This window comes from Xiphophorus couchianus, chromosome 3 (assembly GCF_001444195.1).
Source record: "Xiphophorus couchianus chromosome 3, X_couchianus-1.0, whole genome shotgun sequence".
NCBI classification, from domain to species: Eukaryota; Metazoa; Chordata; class Actinopteri; order Cyprinodontiformes; family Poeciliidae; genus Xiphophorus; species Xiphophorus couchianus.
The window spans coordinates 2,739,734-2,753,140 of NC_040230.1; the positions used below are offsets into that span (position 1 = coordinate 2,739,734).

The following is a 13,407-nucleotide window of genomic DNA, read 5'->3' on the forward strand; positions in this document are numbered from 1 at the left end:
AATAAATAAAGACTTTATGCTTCTCAAGGCTTCATTTCGCTCTCACAACAGCAAACATCTTCGTATTTACCATTACAAAGAGATTAGTGTTAGGTTAGGTCTTCATAATAGACCTAACCTATTATGAAGACCTAGTTCTCCAATTAATATTAATTCGTTTTTAATTAATCAAATCAGGGTTTAATCATCAAAGCCTTTCATCACATTCATATGATTTAGTTGAGAACACAGAGGACAGGTTTGACAATAAAGAATGAAAATCCACAGGTAAAGTTTCAAACAGAAGTGTTTGGATGTTTTATTCCATGAACAATGTACAGAGTTGAGAGTTATTTTACAAAAGAAGAAGAGAATAGGTAAACCATCAGCACAGACAGAAATATTTGCACCGTCCCAGAGAACAATGGAATGGAACATGGTTATACAGCATTAAGATTCGACATGACTTCAAAAGGCAGACAATGATTTGTGTGGGTGATATGTCACAAAAAAAAAAAATCCAGTTCAAGTAGTGTGCTTTTGAGGTCAAGTCGTACATTTAGTCAAAAATAAAAACAATGCATCTACCAAACATGAGGTCACAATGTCTGAATATTGTGCTACAGAGAAAAAAGGCAGGAGACAAAAGTGTAGAAGATGTGAAGTCAACGAAATGACAGACCTGGTTCAAAAAGCAGCTGCAGATACACTGGTTTTTCATTTCCTTCACCAACATGTGCAACGAAACTCTCTCTTTGATTTAAAATCTGCCTTTCATCCAACAAACTGGTATTCATTCTAGAACAAGAAATATTCAATATTTGCAGCTACTATATACAGATCTGGTGCAAATTTAAAAAAAGACTGAGAAACAAACCTTTGGCTGCTGCTATGAGCCATGTCAGTCACAGACAAACACACACGCACACCCACCCCCGCCCACACACACACACACACACACATTACTACTGTGAATTCATTTGCAAGATTAAAACATCAGATATGCTGTAGTACAATCTATACAGCCTATCAATATATTCTTGCTACAAAAGAGAGGCAGATATATGGACACCAGAAAGTTACCTATAACTCTGAAACAAAAAGAAAAAAACACTCACTGATATGAACATCTATAAGGAATGGTTGATTTGGACATTTGAGTATGGACCACATGCAGACCAGCAATGGGTATGTTAATGAATCTGTTTGCAAGGAGCTGGCACATATTCTACTAATATTATACAGCCATAAAAGGATAAGAACATGGATGAATGTTTACCTTTCATTCAGGTGGAAAATGCTACTCCAATAAGTTAAAGCTAAAAACAAAACTTGCGCTCTCTAGTTTCCTTCGAAGACATGCCAGCTCCTCGACAATTGAACCAATGACACATTCATAAGTTGACTGAATAGTAGTGGTGCACCAATAAATTTCCTTGACTTTAGGTGATCTGCGATTTGCCGATACTGACATGAGAAACCAATTTGATCTACCTTTGCAAAGGTCAGTAAATCTGCCCCTGTCCGTTTTTGCTGTGGTTCACAACATCACTCCACTGTTGCCAACCTAAAGACGCTGTATTCAGCGACTTTTCAGACAAAAAAAAAAAAAAAAAAAAATATCAGGCAAGATCAGAAACTTTCAAAAGATCACTGATTGTCCAGAAAACTGCAATCGGTGCTCTCCTACTGAATAGGTGACGATTTATGTCCAAATTAGGCCATTCCTTCTAGCTGCATAACTGTTCTTATCAATGAGTGCAATGTGGTTTCTAAAACAATAATAATAATAATAATAATAATAATAATAATAATAATAATATGACTGCATAAGTTCAATGACAGTACTGACTAACTTTCTCAAACATCTATTCTGATCACCATGTCACTGGACACCACCAATGACAGACTGCAGGTCAAAAGGTCATACCGAGCATTTACAGCAAAATCATACAGAGAAAAAGAAAATCATGTTTGCTTTCAATAATAAATAATATTAATTCCAGGCTTTCAATTAAGAAGCAGAAAAAGTCACAAACACTGTACAGAATAAACCAAAAAAAAAAGAAAAACAAATTTTAAGCTCACACTTTGCAGAACTAGCATTTTGTCATAAAGTTGCGTCATGGTTGTCATGTTGCCTCTGTGGCATTTTGCACCTTACAGTACTCCAGGTCTTTATTCAGATACCATGGATGGCACCTGGTAGAAGAGTTTGGCAGGTAGTCACTGTTTCTTTATGTACAGAAAATGTATACAATATATCAGAGTCCTGCATGTGCATTTGCACAAACAGTACATCTGGACATATTGTATCAGTTATTGCGCTTCTCCGGCTAAAAACTTAGCTATTGCAAGGTTAAAATATCTCACTGTCATATACTTTTACTCTGTATATATCTATATATACCATTACTGCTATGGCTCTTGCATCACTGTGTTTAATATGATATGGATTATCTTAAAAAATAGATTATTACTATAATAGGTGCAATACAGACCATAGATTTGATTCTCTTCCGTTGCATCGCTCCATCTCTTCAACTGAAAGCAAACAGCTTGAGAAAGATAAATAATTTAATGTATATTTATACTTTTAATACAGTGACTAAAACTTGTAGCCAACTAAAGAGATATTAAACCTAAAAACAAAAAAATACATATTTATAAATACATATGCTACAGGTAAAGTGGATTCAGTAGATTTAAACTAGCATACCTTGAAATTTAAAGGAACAGTTTGGTTTTTTTTGTCTTTTGGACGCAGGGTTTTGTTAAGAGGTTAGGCCATATCTTACCTTTAGCAGGAATCTCCTTAAATAAACTCATCTTGGATCAAAACTAAGATTCTTTAGCCTTCCCAGTATTACAATGAACATAAAATTGATTTCTACAGTAAAAAAAAATGTACTCTCAAATATTTCCTAGCCGTCTAGGCGAATTATATTGAAAAAAAAAAATTGGTCATCTTGTTTGCATTAGAGTTTTCCCATTTTTAAAACATCAGCGTAATAGATCCTTACCTATGACTGATGGGAAGATTGCAGTGCCAAACTGAAACTATCAAAAACATAACTGTAAGAAAATTAAAAATTGTTTTTTTCAATTTGTGTTCATCCCAAGTCATCATGTAAGAGATCTCAAAGTCTTGCACATTAAATCACATAAAGAATATGCGATTTCCTTGTTTTTGACTCAGAAAATGAGTAGATGAAGAAACTATTTAAAGCACTCCACACCAAAACAATGCAAGAATAGTTGGTAATTATGATACTTTGCTTGAAAACCCACCTATCAGACCTTTTGTAGTGAACTATAGCAGAAGTGGAAAACAAGTGGTGGAAATAAGGAACTTGTCATGTTTTCATGCTTCATTATCTGGTGTTCACTTGCAGCAGTGGTTTGTTTTCCTCCCTGCTCTGGTGAGGAATATCTTTTAAAATTTAAATAGGGAAAAATATGTCAATCATTTTAGCGTTTTGCTGTTGTGTCGAACTAAGGTTTGTACTCATCCATGAGTACAGGCTGAAGATGCTTTAAGATGGCAGAAATCCGCTTTAGTCTGGCTGTTATTTTATAGTTTAAACTTCTTCTCCTCATCCATGCTCCTGTTGTATGATGGAAGATACCAACAACTCATAACCTCTTCACAGAGCCTTGATCAAACAAAAATCCAAACTATTCCTTTAGCATTTGGCTTTGGTTTAAATTAGACTGCTGAGACCAGGCGTGGTCTATTGACAGATACTCTGAGCTTAAAGTGAAGTTCACGCACAGAGCATTAAGGCTTCTCTGAAAGAAAAAACATTGCAGACTGTTTTTAGTCCTGCAGGGAAAGACAAGATTTTTGCAAGCCAACCCAGGAATAATATTGGTCTGGAACTTGCATTTCTATCATAAATAATCTGCCATAAGGTGTCAGCTGAATGTAAAAGTCAACTGAGGAGGAAACAGAACATAAGGCTATGCTTGCACTTAGATTCTGGAGTCCAGTCAACCCAGCAGGATGGCCTGAGACGTTGCTTCTTGGCATCCATGCACTCTGTCTGCATTGCTCTTATGTGCATTCAAATTCCTAATGTGTCCAGATGATGCACAAGTCCTGCAATGCACAGTCTGGCTCAGTGATCTGTGAGTAGAAACTGACTCGGAAGCATCCAGATCTGCTACTTAATTCATCCCAAGGTCAAGGTAGGTCAAGGTACAAGTAGGCCTTGATACAGTCTGTATTCACTTGAAGCTTATACCCCAGAGGGAGATAATCAAGGTGATTATTCTTTAATGTTCTCATAGTTTCTCTATGCCTTTCTGCCCGAATCTTCACACCATATTGATTCAAGTTTTGTCTGTGATGTTCTGTCCTCATAATATGTATACAAAAAAGGAAAAAGGTATTAGTCCCCATGTTTCTTCTGCAGAGAGAAACATCAGCAGTCCTTCAGTGAACAGCGTTCACCTTCTTTAGAAATGGAAGAGCTAATATCAAACCACGGTCTTCCAGAGTCCCGTGCAGTAAAGTCCATAACAATCATTTAAATAGTTCAGTTTTCCCCCCTTTCTGAGTTAATAAATTGTCATTCCTTTTGTGCTTTTACTGGGAAATCCTCTGGAATATTGGAAAACTAGGTGGAATTATTCGATATGATTCCAAAATCCAGTAAAGGAGCATAAAAAAATGGCTGCTGGTGGGTGCAACAGCACAGGAGGAGGGAGGATGGTTTAAGGTTCTTTTATAAGCTCAGTTAGAGCGTTACAGATGCGCTTTCCTTAACGGGCCAGCGGGACTCCCTGTCTTCATTCCGAGTCTTCTTTCCTGGAGTGGATTAGAAGTGGCAATATTCTCTGTCACAGATATCTACCCTTCAGTTGCAGACCACAAGATGACTATCACAAGATGTGAAAATATGGCAGAGTTTTCTTTTTGGCTAAACTTTTCCCACAATAAATCACTGCTAATGTGCAGCCTCACATTAAATCCTAAAACGCAGGAACTGTTTTGGTTTCATGCCTGAACACAACTGAGAAGCGATCAATATTCCACTTCTTACTCATGAACCACTTAATTTCCTGGAGATCAATAACAACTAAGAACTGCTCTCGTGGACTGGCCTCATTGATATTTCACAAAATCACCCAATAAATTAAGACTCGGCTCCAGATCTCTGCAGTTTGCTAAATACGATGCTGTAACAAAGAACAAACCGCATTGTGAGGATCTGACAACAGATTTACCAGAGCAATTCCTAAGTGGTAAGTCAAAGACTAATTGTTTCTGCTTTGAAAAGAAACAACGATCAGGGCAACATAACATTTGTACTTATTTAACAAGACAGAGATTTCTGCTCTCCATATGAAAGTATCTCACTTCAGTTGTATCTCTTTGCAAATTGTCTGCCGTCCTTGTCGACGTAAAGTTCCCTGCCTAACAGGATGGAATAAATCTGAAAGGTTTCCCACACTGCACTACATAGAGCAAGATATCTGGTAAAAAAAAAAAAGAGTAATTTGTTCTTTAGGAAATAAATTTGAATATTCTGTTAGTACTTTTCCAGGTTTATGATTTAACTTGTCAGTTATGTTGTATGGTGGAAGCCCTCTACGTTTACACACTTCTCAGATTAGAATAATTTTAATTATGTTTTATGTTTAGCAATCTGGCATTTAGAGAATTTGCCACTTTTACCACATGTCAGGGGAAAAATTAGATCTTCTTAAATTAAATGCTCCCCATTAAAGTGTTTGTTCTGCCTATGAAAGACCACAGAACCGTCTCTTGCCCTCCATCCCAAAAACAGCCTCCAGTTACCTGTTAATTATTCCTTTAATTTGGGAGTCTTTCTCCACTTGCTGTTGTCGTAGCCTCCTCTCGCTGTCCTCGAGACGGTTTTGGTACTGTAGGAGGATCTTATTGGTCTGCTGCTCCTGCACTAGGAGCCTCCTCTCGTACTCCTCCAGCTTTCTGTGAGACATCACTAGACGCTCCTTCAAAGAGTTGATTTCCTCCTCATACTCTTTGACCTAAGGCAGCGACAGGAAACAGCTTAGTTAGACATGTTTGGAGGTTAACAGGGCTCAAATGTGTAAGTAAATGCAAACACATTGTGTAGTTTTGAACCACCTCAAATTTCTTTGCAGTTTGTTTCTTGCATGCAGTCAGACTAAACCGAACAAGAGTGGAAAAGTAATAAAAGCTGAAATAAAAACTCTAAACCAAAAATCTTGCTTTTCGGAACCAACATATAAAATAAAGTGACAAGAGTCAAGACTTTGTAGAAATACAGTTTATGGAATGTAATAATATAGTGGTGGGATTTGATTAATGACTTAAATTGAGTTCTATATAATTAATTCATCACAATTCATTGAAACTGTATATCAACAAAATAAGGTATGTTTTCAAATCATGAACAGTTTTCTGTTAAATTAAACATATTACCTCTACAACAAAGATATTTATGATTTCTAATGTGTTATTTAGGTTATTAAAACATCAGATTCATGCAAAGTGTTATTATACCCATTCAGCTTCTATGAAAAATCCTTCTTTAGTAATATATGAGGATCTATGGCCACATGTTATTCTTAATTCTGAATTAAATTTGTCAACAACAGCTATAACTTAAGCTCAATTGTGTTTATAATGTGTCTCTTGACTGTTGATATTATCTGAATTTAGTTCAGGAAAAGAACCACTGGTGTTAAAATGACCTACCCTGTCCATGCGCGACTCATCCATGCTTTTTGAATACTCCTTGAGCTTGAAATCCTCTCGGTCAATTCGTGAACTTTCGATGTCGGCCGACAGGTGAGGCATGTTGGAGACCCAGGCCACTGTTCGCTCGTTCGCTGGGGTTGGGGGATTGAGGGTGGTAGGTGACTGGGAGCCCTGGGAAGACAGAAGAAAGGCTTACTAGAGGACAAGAAGGCACAGAAAGGCTATTCACATGTATCTCTGCGAAAAAAACACAAGTATTTTTATCTAGGCTCTAGCGCAAATACTTTACAACACTTGAAATAAGACAAAACTTGCAACTAACTTTTCAGCAAGATAGGAGCTTGTATTAAGTCAACAATTCCTTAATATTGATAAAAAGTATGAGTTCTACTGGCAGACTGTTTCACTTGTAACATGGGAAAAATGTCTTGCTATAAGTGAAATAATTGACCAGTGAAGCTAATAATTTTTCATCTATATTAAGGAATTATTAGGCTGAGGTTTTCACATTGTTGTTAGAAGTATTTTTTTAGCTCCTATATCTTGCTGAAAAGTTACTTGTAAGTTTTGTGTTATTTCAAGTGTACTAAGATATTTGCACTATAAAACACACCAAAAATAAATAGTAAGATTTGTGTTTTTGCAGTGTACGCTGAAGGAATTCAAAATACTTTACAGAACTCAAGCAAAATACAAAAAAAAAACTACTAAATTCAGAATAAGCTCTGAAGTGGTTGTAAATTATTTTCATAACCACTAGGAAATTATTCAAAGTGTCTAAAGTTATTATACATAAACCATGCACAGCCGTCCTCCAAAGAAAGCTGTAAGAAGACATGATGACCCGGAGAAGATGAGACATAGAGAGTGTGCAGGTGTTACCTGTTTACTCATGGTGGGTTTTAAAAGGTGCTGTTGAGACTGCTGTGGTGACTGCTGAGTGCTCTGACTGGTCGTCCCTTGCGGACTCCCGCTTTCCCTGACAGAGCTCTGCTGGTGGGGAAGACCCGGGGCAGTGTTGTCTTTGACCGACAGCTGCCGGGGCCCGTGCTGCCTGCCGCCGTAGCCGGACTCTGGAGACTGGAGGAGGTTCCCGCTCTGCGGACGGCTTTTACCAGAGGCGGCGGGCGCGGCCGCCGCACTGACGGATAGCTGGTGGGAAGTCTGGGACTTGACGCGCTGGCTGGGAGGCGGAGCAACAGAGCTCTGCCGCATAGGTTGAACGGTGGAGGGAGGAGTGGTGGCCAGCGAGGAGTGGGACGTTCCAGTCTGGGAGGCCATTCCCATCATTTCATGTTGCTGTTGGAGGTTATCCTTGGAAAGAAAACAAGTGCACCGGAAATTATTTTTATATTTTTATAGCCTACTTGAATTTACACTGCAAAAACACAAATTGTTGCCAAGTATTTTTATTCTAGTTTATAGTTCAAGAATCTTAGTAGACTTGAAATAAGGCAAAACTGACTTACATGCAACCTTGCAGCAAGAAATATGAACTTGTTTCAAGTAAATAATTCCTTAATGTTGATGAAAACGTACTTGTTGCATTGGCAGATTATTTCTTTCATGTAATAAGTGAAATAATCTGAAAATGCAACAAGTACGTTTTCATCAATATTTAGGAATTTTTGACATAAAAAAGTTCATATTTCTTGCTGAAAAGTTGCATGTAAGTTATTTTAGTCCTATTTCAAATGTACTAAGATACTTGCAGTAGAAACTAGAATAAAAATACTTGACAATAATTTGTGCTTTTGCACTGAACGACTCAAATTTAACTGAGCACTGCATGAAAAAGTCAAGGCAACACTCCAGGTACAGTACAGACCAAAGGTTTGGACACAACTGTGTGTCCAAACTTTTGGTCTGTACTCAATACAGACCAAATGTTTGGACACACAGTTGTGTCCAAACATTTGGTCTGTACTGTATGTTTTTGATGAGGGAATAACATTACAACATGATGTAAAGATCAAAAAAGTTACTTTCTTATAATACTGCCCCTTTAATGTATAATTTCCAAGATAATATAAAATAAGCTTAAGTAGTTAAATGAATAATCTACACAATGTGATAATTTTTTTGTCAGATTAATCGATTGGCAAAAATATTTAACAGAATTACTAAAATAATTGTTAGCAGCAACCTTGGTAGCACTATTACACAATGTCACCAGACATCTAAAAATACTGATTTAAGGACTTTTACCTGCATATGCATGGAGATTTGCCTGCGTCCGTAGTCAGCCCTGCTGTAGTCGTCACTGTAGCTGTGCGAGTGGATTATGCTGGGCTGGCCCAGGTGACCATCCCGGGTCCTGAGCGTGGACAGATCCTCACTGCGAGAGAACCCCCCATGGGCGAACTGTGGGATGTAGGCCTGGTGAGAGGGCTCGGCGTCAGGGGCCAGGAGCAGGGGCGCTGGGGGCTGAGCTCGGCTGTGCTGGTGATGGAGCTGTTGTTGTGGCCCGTCAGCCGTCGCCAGATGAAAGAGAGGATTCTGGAAGGAAAGCGGGTAGCGCATGGCGGCGGCCTGGTGTTGCTGCTGCTGGGATAGCGAGTCGGTGGTGGTGCCCATCTGGCTCAGCTGGCTCAGCCGGAGGCCGCCTGACATGCTGGAGCCGCCGGAGCCAGCTGACAACCTCCCACCGGCCCGCAGCTGGCTGCTCAGGCCCGACCCCAGGCCGCCACCGCCTCCGCTGCTCAGCCCACCGAAGCTGCCCATACCGGCGATGGAGGCCTGGGAGGAGTTGAGCATGTCCACCGACTGCAGGTTAGACACGCTGTTCATTCGGGAATCCTGGAGGTCCATCATAGATACGCTTTTATTTACACTGACAACCTAAATAGTAAGGGATATGAGAGGCTAATGCGCCCCCTGATAATAAATGTTAGGTGGGCACGGATGATATGGGTGAGGGTGGTGCGGGTGTTTTTACCACGAGGTCTGTCAGGGAATCGGAATGCCTGAAAGTATTTCCCAGGAAATACCGCTAGGATGAGTTGCATGGTGAATCAGTGGGAAAAAAGCAAATGTCATGATAAACTAGAGCCTCAGTAACACGATGGCAGACTCTGTCAAGTATGACTAACATGCATGTCATACTAACTTCACTAACCAGAGAGAGAAACTAGCGGATGGGATGATGATTCCCCTGGTTCAGCGTAACCGGACTCACCTTAGCGTCTGGTTCCGTGATGTCCGAGCTGCTCGTGCAGTACGCCGGGCTGGAGCGGGCCAGGGGCGGCCGCGAAACGTAGAACATGTCTTTGGAGGCTCGATGAGGGTGGTCGCGGTCCTGAAAGCTCAGCTGGGCACGGGATGGCATGACCACTCCGGTGGAAGTAGGGGAAGGCAAACGAGTGATGTCTATGGAGCTGGATAACAAGAGGGAGTAAAGCCAAATTTGTATTTAATAGTGTGCAGGAAATATTCATTCAACACCTGGAAAAAAATATGGAATCAGTTTAGTGTCACCAAATGAACTTTAGACTGATGGAGAAAATGGCCACTTCCTGTAGAGTTACTGGTTCTGATCTGTCCTGAACATTTATCCGATAAAGAAAAAAGCAGCCAAGGTCCAATTTACTGCAAAATCTTTCCATAAAAGCACAGAACCGGTAAAAATAAGCAACATAATGTAACATCAAATCATAAACATTATGCTCCTTTATAGACTGTTTGAGGATCATTGAAATCACTTATTGAAATCACTTATCCTCCTGAAAGTGACTGGAACAACCAGAACATTTTAAAGCGTAGTTTCTCTTTTTTCTTATATTTTGCTTGTATTGTTGTTTTTGTATTTCCTTCTGATTTATGTAAAGCACTTTAAACTCCCTTGTTGCTGAAAAAGTGCTATATAAATAAAACGTCTTCTTCTAAAGCTGACCAAAGTTTTGATTTCCTCGAGTCTTCATAAATAATGGTGGACAGTCCTGCATTAATGTTCCTACCTGTTTAAATCCCTCATCATGAGATTCTGGAACTCTGACGAGATTCCTCGGTTAAAGCTTGGTCGAGACAGCAGCCTGTCCGACTGTCTGTCCTGCACCCGGTCCGTCTGGTGGCTCGGCTGCCTTTGGAGGTGAGGGTTACGCAACGCCATGCTGATGTCATTCAAGAGGCGGGGCAAAGGGCCCAGCTTGATGATGGCATCCTGTGAAATAAAACTTCAGAAAGTCAAAGAAGCTTTTCTAAAAAGCTGTGGCTTCTTAATTTCTAAAAAAAAAAATCAATTAAGTCATATGGAGAAACAAACATTTTCTTTGTACTTTTATATGTTGTAGTGTTGAAAAAATACAAAAAATGAAACAAACCACCTCAAGTTGAAAGTAATGATGTGGGACGGAAATCCGTTTATCCACGTTTTGAGGCTAAAGTTAGGGGTGGTTGTGTTGTTAGCACAAGGCAAAACTGGGAAGTTTACCAAGTAAATATTGGTATCGCCAAAACCAATATTTAAATAATTTGGTGATTCAGTTCCAGCTAGTTTATTATGGTTTTGGTAAGATGCAGGACAAAGACATTAGGTAAATAAAAATCTTTTTATTAACTAACCACACAAAAAACAATGTAGGAATAACATAATTCCCTAATTAACTTCTACTGCAAACAATTGTTTATTAAAAAGAGTGAGTCTGGGCGTGCCGTGGTGGCGTAGGGGATAGCGCGACCCATGTTTCAGTCCTCGTCACGGGTTTGACTCCTGGACCCGGCGATATTTGCCGCATGTCTTCCCTCCTCTCCTTCCCCCTTTCCTGTGAGTGAGTCTGTGTCGTCTGCATATAAACTAAATAGGATTCATATTTTTCCTTGAATAGTTAATATTCAATCACATATGTCAGGTCTGAGGTATTTAATTTTGCATAAATGTATATTTTTGTGTTCCAGTACGACTTTTTTAGCTGCCTGAATAGATTATTAAAAACCTCCAGATTTTATTTGAAAGACAGCAGATGCTTTGAGCGCAAATACTACAAAGGAATACAACCCTGCTCTGAAAATGTAAGAACTTGTTGTTTGAGATATTAAGCGTTTGACTTCAGTTTACATTGGTAAAGTTTCACCTTGCTGAGCTGAGCCATAACCTCCCACAGGAGGCTGTGCAGGATAGACAGCTCCCTGCCCAGATCGATGTATCCCTCAAAGCCGCCTGCATTGCTGACGCTGTCCAGGTTGGAGATCTCGTACAGGAACTGCTGCATGGAGCCCCACTCCATCTCTAAAAACTCATTCATGAAACACATGTACTCCTCCTTATTGCCAAACCTGCAGGAGGCGCAGAAACAGAAACCAGAGAAGAAGGAGGAGTGAAATCAGATTTAATGAATAAATGATGTAAAACGGGATTTTAGGTTCTTTTTCTTTGTGTCATAATTTCTTGAATGTAATCTTCTGAATTCTTCTGTATTGTGGTACTGAAATGTCATATGAGAATTCAAGTATGGGTTTATACTCAATAATAGGTGAAATAATTTAACTTAATTAAAAGTGGGCTAACTTACCACAGCAAAGAATAATTAGACAAAATAAATTTAGTTTGTTCAATTCTAAGTCAGGAATCACCTTGCTTTAAGCATGTCGCAGTAAGCAGTTAATCGCATGATAAATTAAAATGAGCTCAATAATTTCCATTCTGATGATTAATATTATTTGAAGGGCAATTTTGTTTACAAAGAGATTTTGTAGTTATAACCATAAGTTATATTCTTAATCCATTTTTTTATGGCTTTGCTTGTGTGTGTTTTTTATTTCCGTTTTATTTAATGGTTTTGGTTGTTGTGTTTTATTTTGGATAATTAAAATTTCTTCCAGTTGCGGTGTGTTCTTTGATTAAAAGTTTATTGATCTTTGAGAGGGTGAACTTAGATTAATACATCATTATCAATTTATTATGTGAAAATGTTCTCCAAAATGACAGTGTTAATGTTTATCGCAATAATTACTGGGACAATTTATTGTAGCAAAATGTGTTATTATGACAAGCCTAGTCTGAACTCAGGGTTGCATTTTCTAAGGCCAAACATAGTTACAAGTTCACATTTTCTTTAAAAACTGAAGTAGTACTGACTTGGAGAAGTTTGCGAGGTTTTGCACTACTTTAGCGATAAGAGTGAGCGTGCGTGACGTCTGCTCGTCGGGATACTCCTGGGTGAGATTGAAAAGTGACGGGGACATGATGGCGGGACAGAGGAAGCGCAGGAAGAGCGATCCGCTGATGAGGCGGTCAGCGATGTCTTCCCGACCCCTCTCGGCACAACGCACTCTCCAGGACGCAAAAACCTCCTTTAGCTCACGGGGGAAAACACTGTGAGGACAAAACATGCATCTCAGAATCAAACAGCAACATCATGGCTGCTTCTTCGGCTCGCTAGGAGAAAGTAAATCTGCAGGCCCATCAACCTTTTTAAATAACTTTGTTTATTTCTGCAGTAATTAGGAGCTTACCAATGGGAATTAACGATTTTGCAGAGAGCCAGTTCGCAGCACATTCGAAGATTGGCTTGGTGGTCTGGTAACACAGAGGGTGGTATTCTCATAGGGTCCACTTCGCAATTTTCCTCTGACTCATACAAGGCCCTTATGAACTCCCCTGCAGATGACATTTAATTTATAACAAGTCCAGAGTTATTATTTTAAATAACAGCATCAACCAATGCTCAAGTGTTACAGAAAATAAATCAGAAATCAAACATTTCTGCAACCCAACC

The 13,407-nt window shown here is 39.2% G+C and overlaps 1 protein-coding gene across 12 annotated transcripts in view; it reads right to left on the reverse strand.

Annotated features, from left to right (window-relative positions):
* Positions 1 to 13,407, reverse strand: part of syngap1b (synaptic Ras GTPase activating protein 1b) — a 180,468-nt gene that overhangs the window by 18,862 nt on the left and 148,199 nt on the right. For 9 of the 12 annotated variants that reach the window (XR_003594217.1, XR_003594216.1, XM_028007690.1 and 6 more), the window contains 9 exons: positions 13,145 to 13,289; positions 12,768 to 13,004; positions 11,764 to 11,965; positions 10,651 to 10,853; positions 9,873 to 10,071; positions 8,903 to 9,493; positions 7,577 to 8,008; positions 6,692 to 6,865; positions 5,786 to 5,997 (listed from right to left, as the gene is read on the reverse strand). Coding sequence is in view for 10 of the 12 variants with exons in the window: in XM_028007690.1 (XP_027863491.1) it covers positions 5,786 to 5,997; positions 6,692 to 6,865; positions 7,577 to 8,008; positions 8,903 to 9,493; positions 9,873 to 10,071; positions 10,651 to 10,853; positions 11,764 to 11,965; positions 12,768 to 13,004; positions 13,145 to 13,289 (2,395 nt within the window). In the remaining 2 variants the exon portion in view is untranslated. Of the gene's footprint in view, positions 1 to 268; positions 4,793 to 5,785; positions 5,998 to 6,691; positions 6,866 to 7,576; positions 8,009 to 8,902; positions 9,494 to 9,872; positions 10,072 to 10,650; positions 10,854 to 11,763; positions 11,966 to 12,767; positions 13,005 to 13,144; positions 13,290 to 13,407 lie in introns of those variants that run through there. The other 3 variants (XM_028007703.1, XM_028007713.1, XM_028007670.1) reach the window with 3 other exon arrangements.